This window comes from Tetrao urogallus, assembly GCF_951394365.1.
Source record: "Tetrao urogallus genome assembly, chromosome: 5".
Taxonomy (NCBI): domain Eukaryota; kingdom Metazoa; phylum Chordata; class Aves; order Galliformes; family Phasianidae; genus Tetrao; species Tetrao urogallus.
Window position 1 is genome coordinate 15,412,946 of NC_136818.1, and position 26,245 is coordinate 15,439,190.

The 26,245-nt window shown below is 40.9% G+C and overlaps 1 protein-coding gene across 1 annotated transcript in view; it reads right to left on the reverse strand.

The window, feature by feature from the left end:
• Window positions 1–21,085: 21,085 nt before the first annotated feature.
• The window catches only part of HFM1 (helicase for meiosis 1), a gene marked incomplete at both ends in the record, with an annotated part of 31,100 nt that continues 25,940 nt past the window's right edge, over window positions 21,086–26,245 (reverse strand). Inside the window, 8 exons of the mRNA XM_079536284.1 lie at window positions 21,086–21,152; window positions 21,369–21,526; window positions 21,771–21,876; window positions 22,156–22,216; window positions 22,959–23,057; window positions 24,849–24,958; window positions 25,108–25,190; window positions 25,764–25,882. Of these exons, the coding sequence (XP_079392410.1) occupies window positions 21,086–21,152; window positions 21,369–21,526; window positions 21,771–21,876; window positions 22,156–22,216; window positions 22,959–23,057; window positions 24,849–24,958; window positions 25,108–25,190; window positions 25,764–25,882 (803 nt within the window). The remainder of the gene's footprint in view (window positions 21,153–21,368; window positions 21,527–21,770; window positions 21,877–22,155; window positions 22,217–22,958; window positions 23,058–24,848; window positions 24,959–25,107; window positions 25,191–25,763; window positions 25,883–26,245) is intronic.

A 26,245-nucleotide genomic window follows, 5' to 3' on the forward strand; every position in this document is an offset into this window, starting at 1 on the left:
AATATTCCACTTGCAGACAAACTAGTCTTCAATACAGGTACAACAGACTAAAATGAGGCCTAATAACATCCAGATCCCAAGATTAATCTAATATTTCAACATCTTTCAGAGTAAGCATCCTTCCTCTGTTGCATTTCTGTTGAGGCAGTTAGCCTCAGCAACCCCATTTGCTTTCTCAGCATCTGACAGCAGAGCACACAAGCAGTACAGGCAGACGGAACACAGTGAGAGAGAGATGTAATCACCAAAGAAATGGAGCAACAGACTTAATAAGAGCGTGCTCATCCCAGCAGGTCAGCTACACAGCAGCTGTGCACTTCTGGGCCAGTACCAAGTGTCTGCTACCACCCTGCAAGAGCCTTGTGGCTTTAGATTTTATTCCTATTGACTGCAATGTGTAAGTATTTCTAACGGTACTGCTGCTTCTCAGAATGCACTAGCTCAGCTCCAGCATAGGACAAACTTTTTCCAACACAATCTTTCTAATCTCTCAGCTCCAATGAGATGTGTAGAGAATCTTTCAGCGCTGCCCTTCACACTTGCATTCAAGTCCTCTCTGCTTAATGAGCCATGGGCTGTTGCTCTGAAACAGAGGACATTAACAGTTCAGAAAAAATAAACCCCTGCAGATTAATCACCTGGCTTCCTCGTGGGTCCAATTCCAGTCAGCAGACAGTGTGAAAGGAGAATATCCCCATGTACACTGCCTGGCCGATAAGCGCGTTAGTTGATCGCTATGCCTGGCTTTGACAAGCATGTAGCATATGGGTCCTATTCCATTGTTTATTTCAAATGAATAACACAGGTCTCCAAATGTCACTACATTCGCAACAACTGACAACTGTGTAACCATTACACATCTCTCTTCGCACTCCTCCTTCTCTGTGCGAGCGAAATAATGCATGTTTCATACTTCTTACTTGTAAAGTGAACGTCTTATTGCTTTCTGAACAGCAGTAAACTGCTGCGTATCCCTTCTGAGTCCACTACATAATAATTCTCACAAAAATCAGGATCTCATTTCACCTTGAGAGCTACACTTTGCTAGGACCAAGCTAATAATGGCATTCCTGCTTCTAGGTAAACCACTGGTAGCTTTACTGTTACTTAGCCCGTGCACTCCATTTCAAGAGGAGGTACATGAGGGGTAGTGTGAAAAAGAAGTAGAATCAAACATTGGCCAAAAGAATGGTAAACCCTTTGCCAAACTTCAAACATGGCAGAGGCATGACACAGCTTAATCCTCTAGAAACACAGAACAAAACCAGCCAATTGTGCTGTCAGCACAATCTCCTGAATCTCATAGCAAAGCAAGCTCATAAAAGACAAATGGGATATGGCATTAAACGGTTCAACAGACCTGAACTGCTTCAATTTATGTAATGACAATAACTCCCTTTTGCTATAACCCACCTTTTCAGCCCTGCCAGCCACAGCCTTCTATGGTTTGAGGGACTTTTTGAACATGATTCTAGCATCAAACAAAGTAAATATCAGCCTTATCTTCTTGATCATTTCTTACTCACCTCCTATCTATTACTGGGTTGAAGCCCAGTCTCACTGAACTCCTGATTTAGCATATTAGCAGGGAAGGGTGAACTTACACCCTCATTTCTTTCCTTCACATATGTACTAGCTTGTTTCCCAGGTTTCCATTTTACAGTCCTTAGAGGCTATGGGAGTGTGATGCTTTGATTGCCTTTACCTTATCTTTCCTACAGGTCATGCAGGTCACTGACATACCTGGAACAAACTGGGACTGTTATTTCAGCTGTCAGTCATGCTTCAGCTGGAAGGCAGCATCCCATCAGCAGGGAGATGGAAGCACGGCAGAGCAGAGCAGAGGACAGTAGGGTCTTTGATGGCAGCTGTGAGCTTCAGCTCCTGCCTGCTAACAGGTATCCATGGGCACCGCTGCTCCCCTGGCTCTGTTTCCCTTTGATCATGTTGTGTTTCTATTGGAGCGTTTCAGTAAACAGGGCCCCTGTGATCATGTACCAGAGGCTAGATCCTCCACAGACTGAAAGTCAAAAAAGTCACAGTGCTTTTCCTGAGCCCTATATTCTAAGCCTCCCTCTGCCACCAAGCAGGGCCCCATCAGGAATGATGCTGAGCAGCACTGGAGTTAATGAAGATCAGCGTGAATGAAGCACACGCAGCATCGCAGATCCCCTGAAACCAGTCCTTTTCAAAGAACAATCTGGATGTTACAAAACAAGCCACGAATGGAGTTCCCATAAATACAACAACACTTCAAACCAGGCTTCCTTGTAGACCTTCAGCCCGTGCTAGGATTGCAAGCCCTGGACTTGTGTGCACTAATTCCTCATTTCATAGAGGCAAAAACGCTGCCAGGAGGGATGCAAACGTTCGCTTTATGATGATGCATAGACTCTGCCTGGAGCTTCCCAAAGAAGCCTCTCCTTCCCTTCAGCAGCATACAAACAGCGCACACTACATGCTCTAAATGGGATTCGAGTCACTTCTTTCATCACTACTAAAGCAGGTACTGCTGGAGATAAAAGCCGCTGTCTCAGAAAAGCAGGTATGACATCTGGTACATAGCACCAAAAATAAATCTCTGACTTCCTCTCATACCTGCCAAACCTGCTCCAAGGAAATAAACCTGGGAAATGTTATAAATGCACACTGCTCTCTGATTTCAAAGGAAGAGCTGACCTATTTTTCAGTTTGCCCATTTTAAGCATTTCCTATGACAAAATCGGTTTGCTGAAACAACTGGTTATGTTTATAGTAACCAAAACCGTAAAAGAAAACTGCATGCATGACAAAGCCAAGCGGCCTGGTGTTTGCACAGGAGGTAATTCACGCTAATACTGCTATTTATAGTGCAGTAGCACCTCGGGGACCAGGGGCGCTCAGCACAGCTACCTGGTAGGCACTATGCAAACATGAAATCTGATGGTCTCTCCCCTGCTGTGCACTCATACCTGGGATTTATGGAGCCCAGTTGTGTAAGTGGCCGTATAATGTGGGAGTGGTCCTCTGCTGAATTATTTTCTCTGCTCCCTACATTCATTCAATAGTCAGCCTAGCTTATAACATGGGAGATCTGGGTATTGGTGAAGGTGACCTACTTAAATCAGAAACAATTAAAGACCCGCTTCCCTGCTTCCTATTTACAAGCTTAACTAAGAAACCACACACAAAGAGATCACACTGAAGAAGCTGGGAAATGTTTCCCAGTGCTACAATTCTGGTCATACAGGAGGGTCTGCTGGGGGGATCAAAGAAGGAAGTACATGCGATTCTTTATTAGCAATGTAAATAGGACACATTTGGAGGCTGTCACCACCCTGATCGCTCATCTGCTTTTATTAGTCCTCATTCTTTATTCTTATTGTCTTTGGTTTTCTGCTCTTGTCGTTAAAGTTAGTTATGTTATATGCATCTGTTTAGCATATTCTATATGAAAATGCAAATGGAGATGAAAACAGTAAAATAAATATATGCAGCTCCCACATCACATATATATTTGCTGTGGCACGTCAAATACAAAAGAATTGTTTATCATTTCTGAAGTCTGCTTCTTCATTATGTGCATTACTTTTTTTACCAGCAGATGGCAGCTTTCCATTATTTTAAATAGGTTCTGTTATTATCAGAGATTTGAAAGCAGCTTGCAAAAAGCCTTGACTCACTTCAAAATTAATTTTTACTTCAATTTCCTTTTGCACCACCCCCTCTAGAAAAAGCAAGGGCTACACTGTTTGCTTCAGTTTACAACGCTGCTGCTGACTGAGGCTGACAGTTACCTCTGAGTTACCTGACCGCGAGTTCCGGCAGCGCTGTCAGCTGTTGTCCGGACTCAAACACTGCCTGCTGCCACCTGCTCTCTGATTCCCAGCCTGCACGGAGGAACTGCATGCAGCATTACTAACAGCAGCAGCAGGAGGTAAATGGGGCTGTACAGAGGGGCCAGGGGTTTATTTCCCTCGGTGTCACATGGACACTGAATTTAGAAAACAGAGAGTTAAATCCACTGTCCTGGCAGCACCAGGCTGCCTCCTGCACTGCTGCTCAAGAAGGCTCGAGGGCACAAGACATCTATGCCAGGAGATACGGCCTGCAGGGTGCTTCCAGAAATCTGCTGAGGCCAAGAGCGGCCCTTACCCAGTCAGAGGTGCAGCTACAGGGCGATTCTGGCTGCCCTAGCACAGAAAGGAGAGTGATTACTTTATCCAGTGAAAGCTTCTAGCCGGGAGCACAAACGAAAGGGACAACTTTGTTGGTCCAACACGGCTTTAATAAGTGGGCACAGACAGACCTTGGGCATTGCCTAACGCACACAGCACTTGCAGCAGTGTCATCCCCGCCCTAAAATAGCAGGCCCTAATGCACCAGGAGTCACATTCCCATCAGCACTGTGCTGAGACCCTCAGTCTGCGTCAGCCCACCCTCCCCTTGTCACCCCAACAACTGCCTCCGCCATGTCCCTGTGGCCCTCGGGCAGCCTGATGGGGCTGGACCTGGCCACCACCCACCACAGCACGCTGCGCCTCCTTTGGGCTGCGCAAGCCACAGGAATTTTGGCTGGATTGAAGCAATTACACGAACCCTGGCTTCTTGCAAGAGCAGCACAAAAATGGCAGCAGCAAGCAGAATTCCCCTCGCCATACACGCGGGCAGCCAGCGCGGCCTTGCACAGCATGAGGGTCTTTCAGGCACACACCCATTTCTGCCAGCTCTTCAGCCACCAAGCATGGCAGCGGGTTGAAGCAGGCTGCACAGAAAAGGGGGTGGGAAGGAGGAGAGGGCTGCCCTCGTGGGCCCACAGGCTGGGACCTGACAGGCTTTGTAGCTTTTTATTCATCCGTTTTTTTCATTCTGCTTACATGGCAAACTGCCCCTTCCCTCAGGCTGTACAGGCCCTCTCACATCCTGCAACTTCTGAATTTCTGTGTTCCTTGCATTCTCAAACTAGAGAGGCAAACAGGTTACAATCCAGAGATCATTTTTCACCTGTTTAATACCTAAACAAAGCTAAAGTTCCTAAACAGTGTGCACAGATAAACACCAGTCTCTAAGCTATCTTGGGAACACAGCATTTTCCTTCGCAAGCAGAGCCACAGAGCCTCTTATTAACGGTTTGCAGAGAGTGAGAAATTCACCAGGGTACTAAATTAGGAGAAGATGAAAACAACAGAGCAGGCAGATGCATTATACAAATGGGCAAAGACAGATGAAAAACATGGAGAGGAGGAAGAACATCATTAGGGAAAATCAGGAATCCTGTTATGCTGTGAGAAACAACATGTACATGATGTCAGGTGCAGGTAGGCCAGGAGAAGGGGTTGACTACATTCTCTTTAATGCCACAGATTTCCAAAGAGGTGGGACACTCCACATGGGTAACCACCACGGGTCCTCATGCTCAGGACTGCGTTTGTAGAGTGTAATTCCAACAGTCTTTTCTAGGAATAAAGAGGAAATGGATGTGTTTATGAATATCATAATGATCTCCAGCCTTTGGTAGATCCTGAAACAATCACATAAGGCAGAAAATAGGCATCAGTCTCTTCCTATTGTGTGCCACTGCACAGAGAAAGCAGGTGTCCAAGTGAACGTGACGCTGTCCTCTCAACTTTTGTTTCCATTTGGGAAGTACTTTAAATAATATTCACAGTAGATTTAATATCGGTTATTACTCTGATTATTGCATTCCTAAGATAATAGATTTCAGAATTGTATTTTCCAGTTGAGGATTAAAGAGTTACATCTAGGCTTTCCACCTTCTTTAATAAAGAAAGATTCAACCTAGTCTCAAAAGCGGAACATTAATATAGAGGAGATTTGCTGTCATCTTAGTAAGGGTTAGCAGTAATCATTTAGCATTCCCATTACTTTGCCACCTAAGTCTCAATCTGCTCATGTTGAGAAGCAAACTGGCATTCTTAATACACATCACCTGCATCACACAGATGCTCAGGGATGTGTCCCACAGCCGGACCCCAGCTTTTCCGCTCTACCTGGCAGAATGAAGGCAGCTTTGTGCCTCAGGGCAGGAGCAGGGCAGCTTTTCACACCTGTGCTGCACAGGTGCTCCAGACCCACACAGCCTGCTGCCCTCAAGGGAGGTGGCTGCAAACAGGACAGAACGTGGCTGCTTCTCTGGGCGGGCAATATGCAAACAGCATCTACAAGATGCATTTGGCACTGCAGCGCATAGCCAGCACTGGAAAGCTTTAGAGTGCCAGGCAAGCAGAGGTCCTTTCAACTGTCAGATAGTGCACGTCAGCAAGCAATCATTGCCTTCATATTGCAGGCACAGAGTCCCAGCTCCTGCTAACAGCTCATGTCCCCAGAAACAGGGGTTGGGGGATGGAGGAACAGAAGCAACAAACTTCCTAGGTGCAGAGCTGAGCCCTCTCAGCCTCACTCTCCAGAGCTGAGCTAGCTCCTGGCCCTGCTGCTGTTGAAGGAAACAGAGGGGAAATCCCACATACGGGTGAGATGCCGTAGCTACACCCCATAGATTTTGGCTGAGATATAGTATTACTTCATCTCAAAGATGCCTTGGCTAAAACAGGAGATCTAATGCCACACAATACAGGACGGAGACTCTTAATTTCCCCCGAGTCTGCCCCTGAGCACTCACAGCTGGTTCACAGGCCTAGGCACTGTGTCACATTAAAAGTTAAATCAGCATCAGGACTCAGCCTCTGACTCTCTGCCACTCACGCTCTCACCGTGCTGCACTAGGAGGAAGGAATACAGGCAATCCAAGCCCATAAGCTCAGCTATGAGCTTCCTCTTTGCCCTCTTTCTTTCTCCAGCTCTATCTCAAAAGCAGAACAGCAACCAGGTGATGTATTTGCTGTCAGTACCTTCTGTTTTTCTAAATTCCTATCAGAGCACAGAGAAGCCATGAGGCTTGAGAGCCACAGATTTCACTTGCAGCAAATTTCCCACCTCCCTCATGATTTACCATTCCAAACTTTGCCACTTGAGTTACAGAAAAAAGAAGAGACGAAGACGGAACAAAACTTGCTGTTTTGCCCAGGAAATTGAAAAAAATACCTAATTAGAAATTATACATATAGACTATGTTCTTGCCCCAAAGTATCACTACAGTGTCACGCAGAGACAAGAAGGGTTGAGAAGTCAGAATGGAGAAACATGGCCATGTACCAGGTAGGGAACAGAAGCAGATCAGAGCCTCACAGCACTTGGGTCTACCAGGTGCTAGCGTGCAGGACAGGGACAGAACAGCCCACGGACAGAAGAGCTTCAGGACATTAAATACCTGGTGGCTGCAGCAACCAAGACAGGTTTGTCTTCATCTGCTCCTGAGCAGGGCTGTGGGCTCCTTCCCGGTGCAGGCGGACGTGGGTCGCGTCACGTGCAGCCGTGTCCCTGGAGTCCAGCTTCCTGCAGCATGCTCTGCAGAGGGCAGCAGCTCAAGCAGCTCGGGAACTGAAGCCAGCGAAAACAACTCAGCCTCTCATGTCACATGTCTCACTGCATGTCCTTGCACAAGATCTCTGCCTTCACCAGTTGATTTTGGGTAAATTAGAGTCCCACAAATGAGCATCCCCAACCTAGCACCACGAAAATGGAACTTTTAAATAAGTGGATGCTTGAAAAGATTTGCACTATGATGTGTTTAGCAAAGCTAGGAATTAAATGTATGGCTAAAATTCAGGATATGATTGTATGTGATGGAAGCCAGGCCGCAGCAGCAGCCAACCTATGATTAAAGTCAGGAATAAAACAAGGTCTGGACACCTACAAAGTGGAGAATACCCTCGAATGAAGCAAACATCTCAAACAAAAAGAACCACTAGAGCCCTTTCACCTTCTGACAACAGGTAAACTGAAGGCTAAGGGTGCTTTAGTGGCAAGTTTTCCCTGACTAACAACTTGCAGTTTTAGATGAGCACCTGAGCAGGCCCTTGGACAAACTGCATGCTGCTAAGTGCTCTGCAATTCTGCTTGGCTGGGGTGCGCGGCAAATGACAGGCAAATTCTCCAGCCAAGACTCACCTACTGTGGAACACATGAGGGAGCAAGAATATACTCACTAGGTCTGCGTGTCCCATAATATAAAAGTGTGGCAACAATTGCTAACAAAAGAAATTGCAGCACGTACTGAATTTCATGCACGGCTTGTTTACTGAAGGTACGGATCCATACCCTGGAGTGAATTCTGCTCAACGAAACTCCGAGTTTAAGTAAACGCAAATAGCCTCCACTAGAAATGTGAAAAATAAACAAAATATAATTTAATTTAATTTGAGCACCCAAGCAAGTCATTTGCAAGTCTGTTTAATGTTTAGGAAGAAAAAGCCTTAGTTCAGTCTCTACAAATGGTTTTACTTACTTCTGTTACTTTCCATCTCTTGAGAATAATCTACTCCTAATAAGGACAATTGCTTAGATTTATTACCCCACAGAGGCCTTGTTAAAGATCTAACAAAAATCCCATTTAAATGAAAGGACAATAGAATCTTTAAAGTCAGTGTAGAGTTTAATTAAAACCTGAAACAGAATCCATGTCTTTATGCATAAGAAAAGCAAAAACAGATTTCAAAGCTGTTAAACTACATGTAATTGGCATAAACTACCCATTGAGCCAAAGTTAAAAAAAAATAATGTAGGCTATCGTACGGAAAGTGGAGTCCATTAATAAATAACAAACCTGATACATGTGCATAGGGGTGCATTTCTGCATGCGTTTTTTAATTTGTCTAATTTGCTAGGCAGATCTTAGAGCAAACACGAGACGTGTGAGCTGTTAAGTTGAACAAATTCAAGTGGGACAAAAAGGGGCTGACTGAAATCAATGCATTAACATGCACCAGTATTTAAAAACGTTTCATAACGTTCCCAAAGAGAGCATGTAAACGGCAGCAGTCTCAGTGCAAAACTGCTGTGATCTGTGTTCCCATGTAGTCGTTACCCACACATGGGAGTATACAGCTCCTACAGTCATTTTTCATGCATGAATTCTTTAAAACTCCCAAATCACTGACAGAAATACACAGCAGGGCCTCCCTTTTGAAAGTTAACACCTTACGAACTCTTGGAGGGGAGGTGAAGGCAGATAGCAGCCCATGCATTGGCACCACTCTGGGACGCTCTGCCTGCAGCCCTGCTGGCTGGCCCAGCAAGGCCAGAGCAAAGGCCTGCAGCTCCACTGCTGCCAGCACACAGCTTGCATGTGCAGCAAAGGGAGGTGAGCCCGACAACTGCTTCGGGCACGCTGCTTCCTTTTCAACATGCAATACATTTGCAGGAAAAAAAGAACAAATCCCTTACTTCTGCATTAAATGCAAGGCACTTTTCCTTCTCTGCCTTTGCACACGCCAAGGGACGCCCGGCTGGCAGGCAGACCTGGGCTGAATGCTGCTGCAGACGCTGGCAAAAGCAGCAGCAAGATGATGGCTGCACCCTGTGCACTGGCTCTGTTCGCACCAAGTGGGTGTGAATGACGAAGCCGACCAGCTACCGGCTAGGCTTTTCCCCATTTAAAGTAACAGCTCTTTCCAGTCCTACACCACAAGGCCAGTCTTTGCTTCTACACTGCATTTCTGCACAAGCGAGAGCCGGCCGCACACCTGACTGAGCCACAGCGGCTGAAGGGATCGGCAGGGCCAACAGCCGCCGGCAGTCACCGACTCCCAGCCATTCCTCATGGAATTCTGTGGCCGTGCTCCTCGGACCGCACCGTCCTCCACAGCCGGGGCTCTCCCCGTCACCCACCCAGCGCCGCCGCAGGGAAGATGGCGGCACCACCGACCCGCCCGCCCGTCTCCAAGGTGACGGCCGCGAGAGCGGCGCTCGAAGAAACGGCCGAGCGGCCTGCACCGGGTCCGAACCCGGGCAGCGCCGCCTCTCCGCTCGCAGCCCGGCACGGCCGCCTGGCCCCCGCGAGGCGGCGCCTCGGTCCCGGGAGAGCTATGAGGGCGGCGGGAAGGCGGCGGCGGCTCCTGGCACCCGTCTGCGTGCAGAGAGGGAGCGCAGCGCCGCCTTAATAAAAATAAAATAAAATAAAATAAAATAAAATAAAATTAAAAGCTGGCTGCTTTCCGTGTACAGTTTTTCCAACGCAGATGGGCCATTCCTCAATGTGCCTCAGGCCGGAGATCGTTAGCGTAATTAAGAAAGGGAAAAGCCCGATGTGAGGCCGATGTAAGAGCCGTATTAGAACACTTAGCGTGCAGTGCATGCTGGGGGTTGTATTCCTCAATGACCTTTGTAAAGAAATATGTTCCGAATGTCCCATCGCAGTCTGAGGGCAGGCACAGCTGCTTACGGACGTTAGCCAGCGCTTGAAATGATGTTACCAATTCCACTTGGCTCATTTCCCTTTGCATCCGCATTGCAACTGGAAATGTAAATTTAATGCTACTCTTTGTTCAGCTCTTTCACTGGAGACACACGGCCAGCAGTCTCAAGGCCACATGTAAAGCTGCGAAGATGGGACGGAACCCTGGTGAATCCCAACACACCTGCAGCTGTCTGTGAGGCTACCAGGACTGCTAAGATACAATTAAAATATACACTTGAAAAGACATTTACTAATGCTAGCGACAGCTCTGTTTAAGTTTAGGGTGTAGAATCTCTATTTTCTTAGTGTATTTCACCTGTCCTTGACATCCTATACATGAAAAAAAGGCTATTTATTATTTTACAATTCAAATATGGGTGAATTATAATCTTGAAAGATGATTTTTCAGTCTGCTTTGTTTTCTGCACACCTGCAATTTATCCCAGTAACAGCATTGCTGAGAGGTAGGAGATGTGGTTCCCAGGGAGAATACTCACTCACTCACTGAAACTCATTACACAGGACAGCCCACAGAACTTCACTGGCACCACAGCTGGTGTCGCACAGGGCACAAGCAGAGCACGCTTTAACATGATATTCTCCATGAGTACTTTCATTATTGGTCATGTTCCACTTTCCCCACGATCACATTTCAGTCATACTGACTTCCAGAACGGCTGGCCAGTCAGCACAACCCAGCCTAGCAATAAGAATGCCTTCCTACTCACATCCACAGCATTCATCCACAGGAAAGGCAAAATGCTGATAGTGAGATGGAGGAATGCCCCAAACGTGTCACCACAAGCCTCTGTACTTCACAAAAGCAATAAGTGGTTCTTAAAGCCGTGCCTCTGAAGGACACCTGATTTTTTTTTCCCTTTTTAAAAAATCGTTATTTTCTTTTGGTAGTTAGGAGATGAACTGCACTAAGCCCTAGGTCAGATGTCCCTTTCCAAAATGCAAGTTATGGGACTGCCTTTATCTCAAAAAGCTTTCTATGAGAATCTTCCTTAGCCATCCTACCTTGCGCATCTCTTTCAGGGGAGCAGACTATGACCTGTTTGCACTTCAAGTTGTTCTGAGGTGGCTGACACTTTTCAGGAGGCTGGTCTGTGTGCTCGCCTTTATCCAGGGCCCCAAAACTTTCCTTGCAAGCCTGCAGCAGGATGCTTCCATGTCTGACAGCGGCCTTACCTCTGATTGCAGCCGCAAGTTTTGCAGTGAACACTTATGCACTGTCAGCACCTGACACTGTATCAGCCTAGCACTCAGAGAAGGTATGAAGGATATGAAAGAATACAGATTCTATGCATCCTCCCAGCCCAGAAAAAGAAACAGTTTCTCACAAGGTTTGGAGTATGCAAAAGGTGTGGCCTGCACTTAAGGCGGGGCCACCATACCCCAGGGCACAGTGAAATATTTCAGTGCTAACAACTGAAAACTTGAAAGTGGAGGATACATTTAAAAATCAATCCGAGAGTGACAAACAACCCAAAAAAGAACATACAGCTACTTTGAAAAGCATTAATGCAGAATATATCTTAGTCAACAGCACAAGTCAGCGTTATAAGCTCTTCTGATCCTTAGGTTTGGTCTTCCAGAAGAAAAGCACATTAAAAACGTGGCAGACATATTGTTTTTGAGTACACTCCTCTAGAGCTTGTACATACCTGAGTGAGCATGAGACTCAAGTCCCTGGCCTGGCCCTTCCCACAACAGGTTCAGAGGACCACCAGCCAGTGTTCTCTGGAAGTCTAAACCCAAAAAACAAAACCAGGAGAGACAAGGTCAAGTAATACTTAGCTCTTTTTGAGTTGAGTCATAACCCTGAATTATCAACTGTCCTTAGGTGCAAGCTTCGCTTTCTGACGAGCATATCCACAGGATCCAGATTTACATAAGAGTAGGTGTTATTAGAACCACAGGATAGAAATATTTGTTCTAAATCAAATCTGATCTGTTAGACGGCTAGATAAAATTTAAAAAGCTTGAAAATGAATGTCCACAGTGGGCTACTATAGAATAAATCTATCTTTCCATTCCTTCTTCCAATCTGATCATTTCCAAGTGATTTACAGAGCACCTCAGCCACTGCTCAGCCTGCTCTAGGGAACTGCCCAACCTCCTGTCACTTCTAGAGCTTGGCTCTAACCTGCAAACAAAGTCCCAGCTCTTTCACAACACTGACAAGATCTCGGCTCACTGCATTTTCCTTCTTCGTTCCACTTGGGAGTGCCAGATGTTCCTTCCCTCTGAGCACTGCTCAGTTCCTCTCAGAAGAGAAGACATCTGCCTGTCCTCTGGTAATTCAGTGGCTAATAGGCAGTCCCTGTGCAGCCTGCCTCTCCGTGCCCTACTGCACTCTCAGCTACAGAGCACAACGAGCTGTACTTCTGCAGCAAACTCAGCACACACTGAATGTTCATGACAAGCAGGCAGAATCCAAGGTGGATTACATGAGCTGTAACTGCAGGATTCTTTTTTCTTTGAAACAATCCTTTGTGTTTACATAGATTGTAGAAAATTCCAGTTTTCTTCAGCATTTTTGTTGTTGTTGTTTGCTTTTTATTTGCTTTTTTGAAGCTGGAGATATTTTATTCACTCAAAACCCAAAGGAACACACTTAACCATTCTAAACCTAAACACTCTTTAGCATTTTATTAGGCAGGCTACTTCTGCTATCTCTATGACTAGTCCCATTTACTGTCACCTCACTTATTATTTTGCTCAGTAGTGCTCAACTTCATCTGCATGTATATGCAGATGCATCCTTCTAAGAAAAAAAAATGCAATCAAGCCTCTACTCAACTTCAGATCTACTTAAACTGACAGTGAAGGCATACAATACACTAGGAACTGCCTGGAAGTATTCTCAAGAAAATGCAATTAAATTTAAATAAAGTAAAAAAAAAAAAAGTTAACAGCAGGTCCAATATGAGTGCTGAGAATAGAACTTAATGCATTGTTTCTTTTTAGTTCCATTTACTTCCATTTTTTTCTTCTTGCCCTATGCTTAAATACTGAAGAATGCTAGCAGGAAAAAATGGTTGTGTTGTTTTCCTGATGTTTCTCTGAGCAGTATAAGATGGCCATTCTCCAGCAAAACTTCTGCAGAGGTAGGCTGTGATAATAGAATGCGCTTAAAAATGATGGCCAGATGGTGGCACAGTAAATGCCCTTCTTTTGAAGGGCTGTACGCACATGTTAGAAATATGCCTTGCTCAATATGCGTATTAGAGAGCATTAGACACATGCACTTCTCACACAAAGCAACTGCCTGCCAAAACGTATGTCAGCACACTATTTACTACCAAATCCAGAAGGAGCTTGTGATTCTAACATTGTTCCCATTAATGAGAAATATGTCACTGTACAAAAGCTTTTTTTCCTTTTTGTTCCTTCTTATCAAATCCTTCAAACAGCTGATAAATAGCTTTTATAGATTGGAGAATCAGACAGAATTCTGAATCTTTTATTTTACTAAAACCCCAGGGGTCAACTTATCACCTGAAAGCCATTTTACATGGACAATTTGACTTTCATGTGGAGTGTCAGAACATACCCTAGATGTGAATCTAAAATAAATTATACAGAATACTGCCTTATTTGTGCCAAAATTTATTGGTCCCACACTACAATAGTTTTGAAAATTGTATTCCTTAAGCTACAGTGCAGAGATATTAACTGCTTGAACCAAAAGTGCATTTCTGATTGGCTGCTATACACTCTACAGACAAATTTCTATCGAATCACACACTTATCTGAAGCTATTTTCTACCATTCCAAGCAATCAACTTTACCTTCTTTCAAAACATACTCTGTTTTATTACCATGATCTGCCTTACACACTATCATTTCTGTGAACCTGTTACAGAAACTAAGCCTTCATGTAAGCCTCTGCTAATAGAATTGTCCAAAACAGTCACACCCAAGAAGAGAGAGATGCACTTGTACCTCTTACCTTCCTAACACAGGTTATTTTCCTCAAGCAAACCTCCAGCCTCTGAAATGCATCTCTGTGATATATCACAAGTCAAGCAGATCTTTTCCACTACTATTAACCACTTTCTCAATCAATTCTACTGCCATCCTTTTGAAATAAAATTACTTTGATAATGTGTCGATGTTTTGCAAATGCTTCTTCTACACCTACCAGTACAATTTTTAGATCAGGATGATCTCAGACCTAAACTTTTTTTGATTGAGGAGGAGATACTGAAAATGCTATGAATGATCCAGCTGCTGAGTGACTATTCTTGGAGTAGAAATTTCCAGCTGGGCAGAAAAACCTCCTCCAGGCATAACTCATAAGACATGAGAATGGTGCCATGGGATGAAATAATTTTGTTTCTGCAAACAGCAATCTAACAAGTCCGAACTACAAAAGTTAAAATCACAACAAGCAAAAAACCTTTGGTAATCTTAGCAGTAAACTCTACTGTCACATTTCTATTCAAATGAATTTATAACACATAAAAAGCAAAAGAAATTGTTGAGAAGGAAGTTCTGCAAAGTTCTACTCCTAGCCTTTCAGGGAAGGAAGTGGCTGGTTGATGACCACAGCCCACATTTGCTTTCTCTCACATTGCCTGTCTTCTTAAAGGAATTGCTTGAGGATCTCTGGGAGCTCTGTCAGCTTGCTGGGGAATGGCAGAAGTCCACTTGCAGAACTTGGCTTTGCTTGTTGTCTAAGCTCTATGTGAGTATTGGTGCTGAAGCCATGTTCAATAGTTGAACATCTTTGTTCAGCAACTAGATATGACTATGTTGAAGGTAGTTCATCATTAAAATAGTCTAAAGCTATATTTCTACTGCAATAAATATATTTTAGAGAATTTGTGTGGTGAGCTGGAATAACTGGTATAGGATGGCACATACAGCTTCAGCTTTGAAACACTCAGTGTTCATCCTGGCTGAGCACTCCAACTGATCAGTGATGGCCTATGTTGGACAGTAATTTTAGAAGCATGAACTTATCTTCAGTAAAAAAGACAACCTGAGGGAACTATCTGGGACAGCAAAATTAATACTGCACTTGCCTGTAATACGTCCTACCATTTATAGAAGTGACTTGGGCAAGTTAGCAGGACTCTTTCTGTCTTATCTAAACAATACCAGAACCCTTGCACCACAAATTCACAGTACTGAAGAAAGAATGAAGAAATTGAAGTTATCCGCTTGCATTGATTAAGTATTCTGAGCATTTATAAGTCTTTAAGCAGCCAAGATAAATGTTTTGGAACCCATTTCTAAAAAATGATTGGTTAATTAGCTCTAAAGCAGAAATTCACAATTTCATTGTTGATACAACTGATAGTTGCCTAAATCTAGCTGGAAGTGCGATCAGATATCAACCTGCAGCAGCTTAAAAAAGTTACACAAGCTGACCTTAATATGTGTGACTATCGGGCTTTCACTGCAGAAATATATATATATTTCAATATCTTTTCTGTGCTGAAATCATGTAATTTATATGCAAATCAGGCTATATTCTACAGCTGTTTCTTCTCTGCTGAAGCCATGGGAATTATTTGCACTTAATAAAGCCTCATAAATAGGTTTTGCCTCCAAATGGGGGGAGGGGGGGGGGAGCAGCAAATATATCATAGCCATTTACAGTTACAAGCATCTTTTTATTTTGAAAGTTATATCCATCCCTTAATGGGAAGTTTCACAGTTATGAAAGAAACACTGTTACATTTGTACAAACAAAATACCCTACCAGCCTCCAAAACAAAGCGTTTTACATTTTCCCCTATGGTCAGCCATCTAAAATATAGAAACTGTTATGCAGCATGAACTAACATGAAAGTCTGTGTAATTGTTACATACTAGCTCCATGTCCTCTATTTTTAATTCAGACAAAAATCAAACAAATAAACAAAAACCCAACAAACCCCTTGCTAGTATATCTGGGCACTACTTCTATTTGAAAAAATATACACCAGCTTTATACAAAATACATCCACCTCACGTACTGATTTCTGCAAAACGTGCAACATTATCGCACACCACTGCTCAGATGCCTGCAAGACCTGGCACATGGAAACAGTCAATGTAAAAACTGCGGGAGAACCAGAGCACATCTCACATGACCAAATGAAACCAAATGAATGGCTCTCATTGTAGCAGTTTGCATACTAGAGTGAATTGGAAAGCAGCTCACCAGCTGATATAAAAGACCTGTATCTGGACTTTGCATTCAGAACAGGACATGCAGTGCAGGACTGCAGGTTAATACTAGCACAGCTTTCCCAGCCACTTCACAACTACAGCAAAGCAGAACAGTGATCAAAGAACTCGTAGAGCAGGAGACAAATAGTTCCTGCCTCCTCCTATTACTCATGAGGTGCAGCCCAAGCCTACTTCATCTGAAAAAAACTGCCAAGAGCATATAGAGACCAGGAATTGTCTCTGGTAGAGAGGAAGGGGCTTAGAGGAATACAATTTTCTCTCATTAGAGGTTTGAGGAACAAAGAATGGCAACATGGTTAAACAGGAGACCTTACCCTCAGCTCTGCAGTGGCAGCCAATAAAGCCAACAACTCTTCCAGCCCAAACTGAATTTCATCACTGCAAACTTAGCACAAAGTATACACCTCATTATATTCTTACGTAAACCTTCAATGAGATTTTAGTGCTCCACAGAAATTGAATTTTGCTCTTACTGAGTAGTACTTCTCTATTTTTTGTTAAACAAAAGAGTGGGGGAAAAAAGGACATCCGTGAGTCTCATTTCATGGATATCTTTTAAAGATTGCACCAGTAGAACAACTGACCTACTGCTCTCACTTCTACATATAAAGCAGAAGGGGTCAAGAGGTAAAGCATGGCACCCTTTCATTTAGATGAGAGACCACTAATTCCGGCATGATGGTGTCTTAGGGGTGTCATTTGTGCTCCACAAAATGAATGACTTTAATTATTTTCAGATGCATATTGGTTCAATTCAGCGGTTTCTGTTCAATCTTCATTATTGTTAATTGCCTTTAAGAGCACCAGCTTTTATATCTCACTTAAGTAAGAACAAGTCCAAAAAAGTAAGATTCCTACTTGCCACAACTTTCATTATTATTTTAACAATTACTGTACAGTTTAACTCATTGAAGTGCTCAAATATATGAAAGAATTCCATGTAATTTAAATGAACACGAGACAAGAAGCATACTCTTGTCACTGTACATTTGCAGTAATCCACATACTATAAACTTACCTTAAACAGAAGCGTGTCTGGCAACATGTTTAAACACTATATATACTTTTCTGCTAGTAATTTTTGATCATGTCTTTTGAGTGCATATTGCATTTTCTTAAAGCACAGACACAGCTGACCTTACTTTATATTTTGAAACCAATACATTTGATAAGAAAAGGAAGCATATAAGGAAGACGAAGTTAAATTAAAAGCAGGTATGAGCATGTATTTTATTACAGAGTATCAGACAAGTAAGACAGTAAAATCTGACTCCTTGTCACACTGAATTTTCTTTCATGGCTCCACTGTGGGAAACAGTATTTTTATAACATACCTTTTATAAAATCATCCACAGAATAAAATCAGTGACATTCTGAAAGAACTACTTATACAATTCAAATGATTCAAACTCAAGTCACTTATTTAATGTTACAACACTATGCAAAATTAAAAAAATAACAAGATCCTCTCATATTTCCACAATATTTTTATTTAAGTCAGTATTTTATCAATGGGAAGCAGCTGAATGAAACAATCTTACAGTAAATTTAATTAGTATATTTTATCATCGACGAGGCACCTCAAAGGAAGCTGCATGCAGCAAAATCAGTGGGGCACAGCCGTCTTTTGCTGTCCAGAAATAGGACCATTCAACATAGAAAAATAACATCCTTATGGGGGTAAAAGAGCCCAAGCACCTCGTTTATGCAAGAGAAGCAATATTTATTTAATTTACTATTAATTTAGAGCACAGCAGCTTTTCCACACTAACTGCACATAGTCACTTTCATCATCACATAATTTGATGGTTCCACCAGAGAGTAATTCAGCCCACTTACAATCTGAATCCTCTTCTGACACTGCCTGCCTCTTTTAGGGCATATTGGTAAACAAGGTTTATGACCTTTAGATTATTCAGTTATAAGACTAAAATTAGAGAGCTCTTAATAGCTTTGTCTATGCACTCCTTTTGGGGCAAGAGTAGGATTTTGGTCCCCGAGTCGTTCATGTCTAGCATCTGCAGAGAAACACCAGAGTTCCTGCTATGGAAATCAGAAATGGTTTGGAGGAGGTAAACTCTGCTTTTTACGTGTCATAACACGTGACTAAGATTTGCTTAACTGGGACTGCTGGTCTAAACACAGCACTAGTACAGTAACTGTGAGTTACCTCTATTTGAATGTTTTAATTTAAAAAATAAACAAAAAAATACCAAGGGAAAAAAAACAACAACAACAACAAAAAAAAAACCAAAAAAACAAGAAAGCTCATACAAACAATCCAACCTTGAGTAGATATTTCTAATTCTGCAGTCAGTTGTCCACATAAGTTGTGAAGCATAGTCACTGTGTATCAGAATACAGTTATTGCCAGGGAAATACACTATGGTTATCAGTTTTGATCTTGCAACTATTATGATTTGAAAAATGGAACAATAAGAAAAAAGATGTTACCATATGAAAAAATCATTCCTTCTCGAGACAGTGAACACTTGTACCACCAAACTGATTCTCTGAAAGTGACTTATACTGTAAAGAGACATCGAGCTAATGTGAATAATAAAGTAAAACAACAACAAATAAACTACTTATCTTTGAAACAATGTTTTTTCATTAGTGTTCAACATTATTATAAAGGCACTGCAGTATTGAATATATGTTCTGAAGTGTTGCCAGTAACAATATATGCCAGTAACATTTTTGTAATTTTCCAAGTAAGATATGTAGGACGATGGCTTCCTATGAAAAATAGTCAGGAATTGATCTTAGAAGCCATATGCAACGTACTTCAAAAAGCCTTGAAAGTATTGAAGTGCATTTACTATAGTGTGTTCTGACTATGGATAAAATTAGAAGTTAAAGCCTTTTAAAATCAACAGAAGGAGAAATACAGTATCCAAGTCTGCTGTGTTCTGCTCTAGCAGAAAGGAAACATAAAAACAGTCAAGGAATAAGAGAAAACTTAAAAATGAAAAGATCTTATTACTGCCACCCACTTCTTCAAGTCATGAAAGGGACTAAATACCAGAATTTACACTGGGTGCCAATAATCAGGCTGTCTAGGAACAGCTAACTCCTCTGAACTTACCTTTGTGCAGAATTCAAAGCAAAGCACAATAGTATTCAAGTTTATGTTCAGAGTTTAAGATAATCTTTTCAATTCTACCTAGAGACCATGACAAGCCATTTTCAGTGCCACTACAGCTTATGATACTGTGTATGACTAAAAGAACACAGGGATACATTAGGTCTTGATTTCCAATTGCAATCTGGAACACCTCTGGGATGTGTAATGATTTCCATACGATACTCACGTGGGTTTCATTCTGAGGAAACCAAGTTGCAGGCAAACTAGTGTTTTCCATACCTAACTCTGGTATCAGACTGTTCTCAGTTTCAGCCTTGATACAGTCAACTACTGGGTTGAGAGTAGGAAGGATTCGATAAGAGATCTGACACGCAACTGTCTTCTGGCGGCAATTAAATAACTGAGGTGCACCAAAGTGCGTTGAAAGATTGGGACTGCTGGAAACTGCACAGTCTAAAACACGTATTGTTTGGGTGTTGAGGCTGCTTGTACTTGGTCATTCTTTCTTACGGAGAAAGAGGGATTTTTATATATGTAACATATTACTAGCCAAGAACTATAGAATCATGCATTCGAGTGAAACATCACTGTGTGTGCTTGCACTGCAAGCAACATTGCAAGAACAAACAGCTAAGGTTCCTTGTGCTATTTTAAAACTTTCACACATTTTGAATAATTAACATTGAAATTTAATATTGCCTAAAATCCAGATGAAGAGAATATCATATTTTTCTATCCAATGAACATGCGATATTTATTGTTCAAACACGAGAGCTGTAAGAAGATAGCCAAATCCAGTACCTGGTTGCCTAAGTATTGAGATGTGTTGAGATGCATACAGGTCTTTTTTATGAGATCAAGTACCAAAGTGAACAGTTAAATACAGCTTTAGAATACTTTTTATAGACATTAAAGAACTGTTCTGTTGAGATCTAGGACAGATGCTAACATGATGGAAGTTGCAGTTGTTTCTTTTTAAACAAGCTGGTAGTACTATCAGAAGGAGTAATAGCCTAGAGTAACTTACTATTCCATCACTCTTTATTTTAAATTCAACTGTTTAACAGAATCAGAAAAACTCAGCGTTAAAAAACTGACAAACAAAATAAAAAAGCTTTAAGAAATTTCCATTTCTTTTTTCATTCATTTAAACAGTACTTAGGAGCAGGCCATGTAATTAATAGCTTACAGCGTCAGCATGAGAACTCCTCTGACACATTCCTATGTTGTTTCTTTCCATCCTGAAAGCAATGAGGTCAGCAAATGAAAATGTAAGCAATTTTCAAAATGAGATAACATACCCAAATTCCATTAAATAAACAACAACTTTTTCTTTTTTTTAATATGTAATGATCTACTGTATGGCAGTAATCCCATTACTGGTAAATAGCTGCAAAACAGAGAAGAAATTCTTTTTGTAGTATGTGAAATTTTGGAAAAATATGTGCTTTTTTCTTTTTCTCTCTCTCTTTTTTTTTTTTTTTTAAACACTTACAATATATTCTGTTTTAAAATATGTCATCAAGTAGTCCAAGTAAAGGCTTGACATCACTGGTCTCATCATCAGGAAGATATCTAATGAATATTGAGCAAAATAAAATAAAATTAGGTACGGTACATAAAACCTTATGAAATAAAAAACACTATTCAAAATATTTTCTTCCTAAGAGTAGTTAACTGGTAGTACTACCATGCAAATTCATCTTTTGAATTTATAGTAAATCAACAAATTGCCATGAAGAAATAAGCACTTCACACTTAGACAATACAATAATACATACAACTTATTACCTAGGTTCCATTTCTTCTTTCTGCTCCTTCATGAAAATAAAAAAATTCTCTTTCCTAGTGAGTTTGGAAGAGTCTGGGATTATGTTTGAAATTGAAGAATATTCTATTTTTTCCAGCTCTTGTGAAAGATTTGAACGTTTGTTTTCTTGAGAAGGGAACTGCAAGGTAAATGTTAAAATGTTAAAAAGAACTGCAGGATGGGTTCTTGTAGTCTTAGTTCTTTGTGACGCCAACATCACGCTGAACACAGAAGGCATGCTTGTTCAGAGTTTGGACAACACAGATAGGTTCAGAAATTCTGTATGTTCAATTCAATTCACATGTCAGATACGATAAATACATTTTCATATGGAAGACTAATTTAATTACTGGAAATCCTGTCATAGAAACATTTTCACTCACCGTATTTACATGTCCACTCTGTACAGATAATTCCACTTTTGATGAGCTATTAAACACAGAGAGAACTGAGTTCTGAATACTGGTATCACTTTGTAATAGGCAAGAGCTGAAAATGCCAAGTGGAGAAAATGAAGTTATTTTTACAGAAGTGCAAAATGGCTTACTTTTCAGTTCAGGATTTTCCCTCCACACCTAAATAAAAAGTCATTTCAAATTAGTCAGCAATTCCTATTGTTTTAAAATTGAAATTTCACTCCATGCTCTCAGTAAACAATCTTCTACATATCCAGTTATGCATGTGAACATTGAACTGTGAACATAAGTAATGTAAAATATAGATAATCTTAAAAATGAATAAAATTGCAATAAATTATATAATGCTTACTCTTCTGAAATGTCACTTGTGGCTTCACTTGTTGAGTACTTGTGAAGCAATTCATGCTCATCTGAAATGTGAAAGCAGGTATTTTCACGTTCCATTTAAGAATCAAACTTTTAAACCAGCCACCAAACAACAAAAAAACATTGCAAATGTTTTACATATCATAAATAATAAATATCTAAGTGCCCCAGCAGGAATAGTCCTCAGGCCAGAGCTGCAGCCTGTGGAAAAGAGCCTGTGGTGGAGCTGCCACCCATGGGGATGCATGCTGGAGCACCGTGCTCCTTGAAGGATGGGCCTCATGATATGCAGCCATGTTGGAGCAGTGCTTGGTGAGCTGCAACTAATGGGAAGCCCACAGATCGATTTGGGAAGGAAGGCATCCTATGGGAGGGGCCCCACATGGTGAAGAAGGAAAGAGTGATCGTTGTGGAGCAGCAGAGACGAAGCATTGGGACTGACTGCAGCTCCCACTCCCCTACACCACTCAGGAAGAGAAGTAGAAGAGGGTGGATGAGGGGAAGGTGTTTAGTTTGCTTTTTCTTCTCACTGCTCTAGATTGTTATCAATAGATAAATATATATATAAAAATAAAAATCTTTTGCTGAGTCTATTCTGACCATGACATAATTGGAGAGTGATCTCCCCTTCCTTATTCCAGCCCATGAGGTCTTTTTCATCATATTTTCTCTCCCTTTTCTGTTGAGGAAGCGAAGTGAAAGTATGGAGGAGCTGAGCTATCTGATGTATTTAATCACTATAATCCTGTAAAATAATTTGTACACAGAATTCGTACATAATCTTACCTAATTCTCTACTGAAAAGGTTGCTAGCAACTACTAATACTTCATCATCAAGATCATCCCAAACGTCATCTCTCAGTTCAGCATTCACACCCGAAGCATCTGAAAAAAAGCTTTTAGCTGTATCAGTCAAGTGAACACACACTGAATGATTCAAAGACAAAGCTGTAATCCATGGACAAGTGCAATAGAAACTGCTCTGTTTTAAGACCAGTTCTTCAATCTATTGAAAGAAGGACTGTCACATATGCGCTTTTTCATCAGCATTACTTTGAGATAAGTTTTCAAGCATTTCCAAGCATTATTAAGATTTTTAATTAAAGTGAGATACTTGATGTTTGAAAATACACTGTTTTCTGGTGCACAGTCAACTTCCCTCACTTTCTCTCCCTTTGTTTTGTTCTCTTTCTTCATCACCAATCCAATTCTCTGCTTTTTACCCACCTCCCTCCTCAACCTCCCCTCTAGCACCAGAAAGTGTTTTGCTTTGTTGCCACAGTCCCAATATAGTAAAAGAACTCTGATCTAGATATCCCTTGCAACACAGGGGAAGCAGGACAGGCTGAAATAAAAAATACTGTTCAAGAGACATCAGAAAGCACCCAGAAGGCACTTCTATTGTAATTTTGAGAATACAAAGTCAGCGTGGTGCACGACTGCAGACATACACACAGTTTAAAATACCTAACTATAGGTTACTACAATTTCACAGCATATTCTCAATTTCCTGCATTTATTTATACAGAATGGAAACATACCATATTAGAGACATAGTTGATCCCACATAAATCATAGAATTTGGGGCCTCATCTCACTAAAATTATTTCTGGTGCATTTTTAAAGTGTAGCTGGCCCAATTTATATGGCTAAGGTTATGTTTTCTGGTACTACTCAATCGAGATGGTTTTCAGTTGGCAATATTTTCCCTTGATGCTGTATGATTTGCCTCAAGATTACACAGCTATAATGATACCAGAATATTCATCTGTCTTTCTGTGAGTTTATCCTTACAACACATTCATATCACATACTAACTGGCTCACACAGCTACTGATGATATAGCAACAGCTTCCATCTGAAGACTAGGGTAAAAAAAAATATATATATAGCAGGTGGTGAGTACACAGGCAAATCTTTAGTATTAATCTAAAGGAATATTCCATCCTCAAGATATTTGGTAAAAATGATATGATATAGTACAGTTGCTATCACTTAAGGCAGCGGGAGCCAAAAATACATATATCAGTTTACCTCAACAGTGTTTCTTATATGTATGAGTATGATCTAAACGTTGGATTTGCTACTTAACCAACAGACAATCAAAACCTGACTCATGTAACTCTGCAGTCACCAAGTAGACTGGTAAAGGGCGTGCATTAAGGAGAGCACCATGGTTATACACTAATAACAAAGACTGATCATTTAGCCTCACATAAAAAAAACTTTAATGCTCTTTCCAATGAAAGACAAGTAGAAAGAATTTTTTCTTTTTTCTAGATAGTGATGTTTTACTGGTTATGGACAAAAGCTCCTATTTCATCAACTTCTTCCAGTAGAGAAGGAAAGAAGAAGAGATATAGAGACACAGGTAAAATGCCTTTCATACTGCAAGTGTCTTCAGTGGAAATACCTTGCATAAAGTATTTAGTTTTGCACTCTCATATTTGAAATTCATTCTCGTATTTGAAATTCATCGTCATTGTTTTATTTAGAGATATATGACTTAGATCTACATTTGCATTTCTTACTGATTTTAGAAAGAAAGCCAATTAAGGCCACACTATTTCCCTGTACTGGGTGCTGTAGTGATTTCAGCAAGTTTCAGTTTACACACAAGGTACGCTCAACACAAAACAACAAATGTTATGATTTCAAACATTAGTCATAACTTACCACTCTTTCCATAGTCCCAGGACTGGAATTGTTTTTGAGATCTTCCTAAGTTATTAAAACTATCTACCTGGTCCACTGAATGTGACGAAAATGACTCTTCATTTCCAGACCTATTTAAAACAAAACAAAACACTGACGTGTCAGTGGAACTGTTGAAGAAAGCTGCAACAAAGAAGAATTTTATTCAGAAAACAGGCACTAGTTAAAATAGAACTACTACTTAAATATATTAATTGTTGTTATTTATATTCATTAGTACCTTGATGATGCTGGCATCAAAGATTTGGGTGCAAAAACAAATTGTTTGAGATCCACACTTTGAGCCTGATTTAACATCTGCATCTAAAGAAAGCAGGTTATTGTAATCAATGAGACAAAGACTGAAAAATGTTTTTTAACAATCTGAATTACATCATTAATATTCTATCAAGCTGGCATATTTTTTTAAAAATTGCACATTATATCTTTCTGGCATTTAGTTACCTCTTGGGATCTCTTAGAAAAAGTTTTTTTTAGTCAGCAATATTTTCCCTTGATGCTGTATGATACTTCTCAAGATTACACAGCTATAGTAATACCATACTGAATTACATGCTTCTATTACAGTTATCCAAAAAGCCAGACTAGGTACCACTAACTTTGTCTATATGAGCTGCAGGCTAATCATTCTTCTCTATTACATACAAGCAAACATTAAAATAAAAACATGGAGAAAACTGCATCATGGGAAGTACTCCAAACATCAGTGGAACGTCTCAAAGATTCCCGTACCTTTACAACCTTTCTACTTCTTCACTTTTTGCATTCCATGCAGACAATCTTGCAAGTTTGTATTTCCTTATGAGAGGAAATACATACAAACACAAAACAGATTAAAATAAAAATAATGCAGATGTTGACTGTATTCAAACAAACCTTTAACCGCTTTACTGGGGGTACAGACGAAGTAGAGTTCCTGCTCCTTAAATCAGCCAGGTACAAACTAAACTTTGAATCTCCACTCATCTCAGACTTTGGAAGTACTCCAGTTTTACCTGAGAAAGGATATTATAACAATCTTCAATTAGTTTAAAAGGGATAAATCATAATTATTTCCAAATCAATGGATATTCTGCCACTAAGTTTGGATGTCTTCTATTAAGAGATACTAAAGATTTAAGACACTAATATTTACACGAGAGGTCAAGCTTGACATTTCTCTTAAATCATATGCTAGATGATCTGAAAACCTTAATAGCCATTGTAATCTCTATAAAAGTTATATTAACAAAATGTGGATTTTTTTTGTTTGCCTTTTTAGCAAAAATGTATGCCTGAGTTGCCTGTGTCATTGCTGTTAATGTAGACATTGGTATAAACAGAACTACTGTAAATTATATCATCTAAAAGTAACAGAA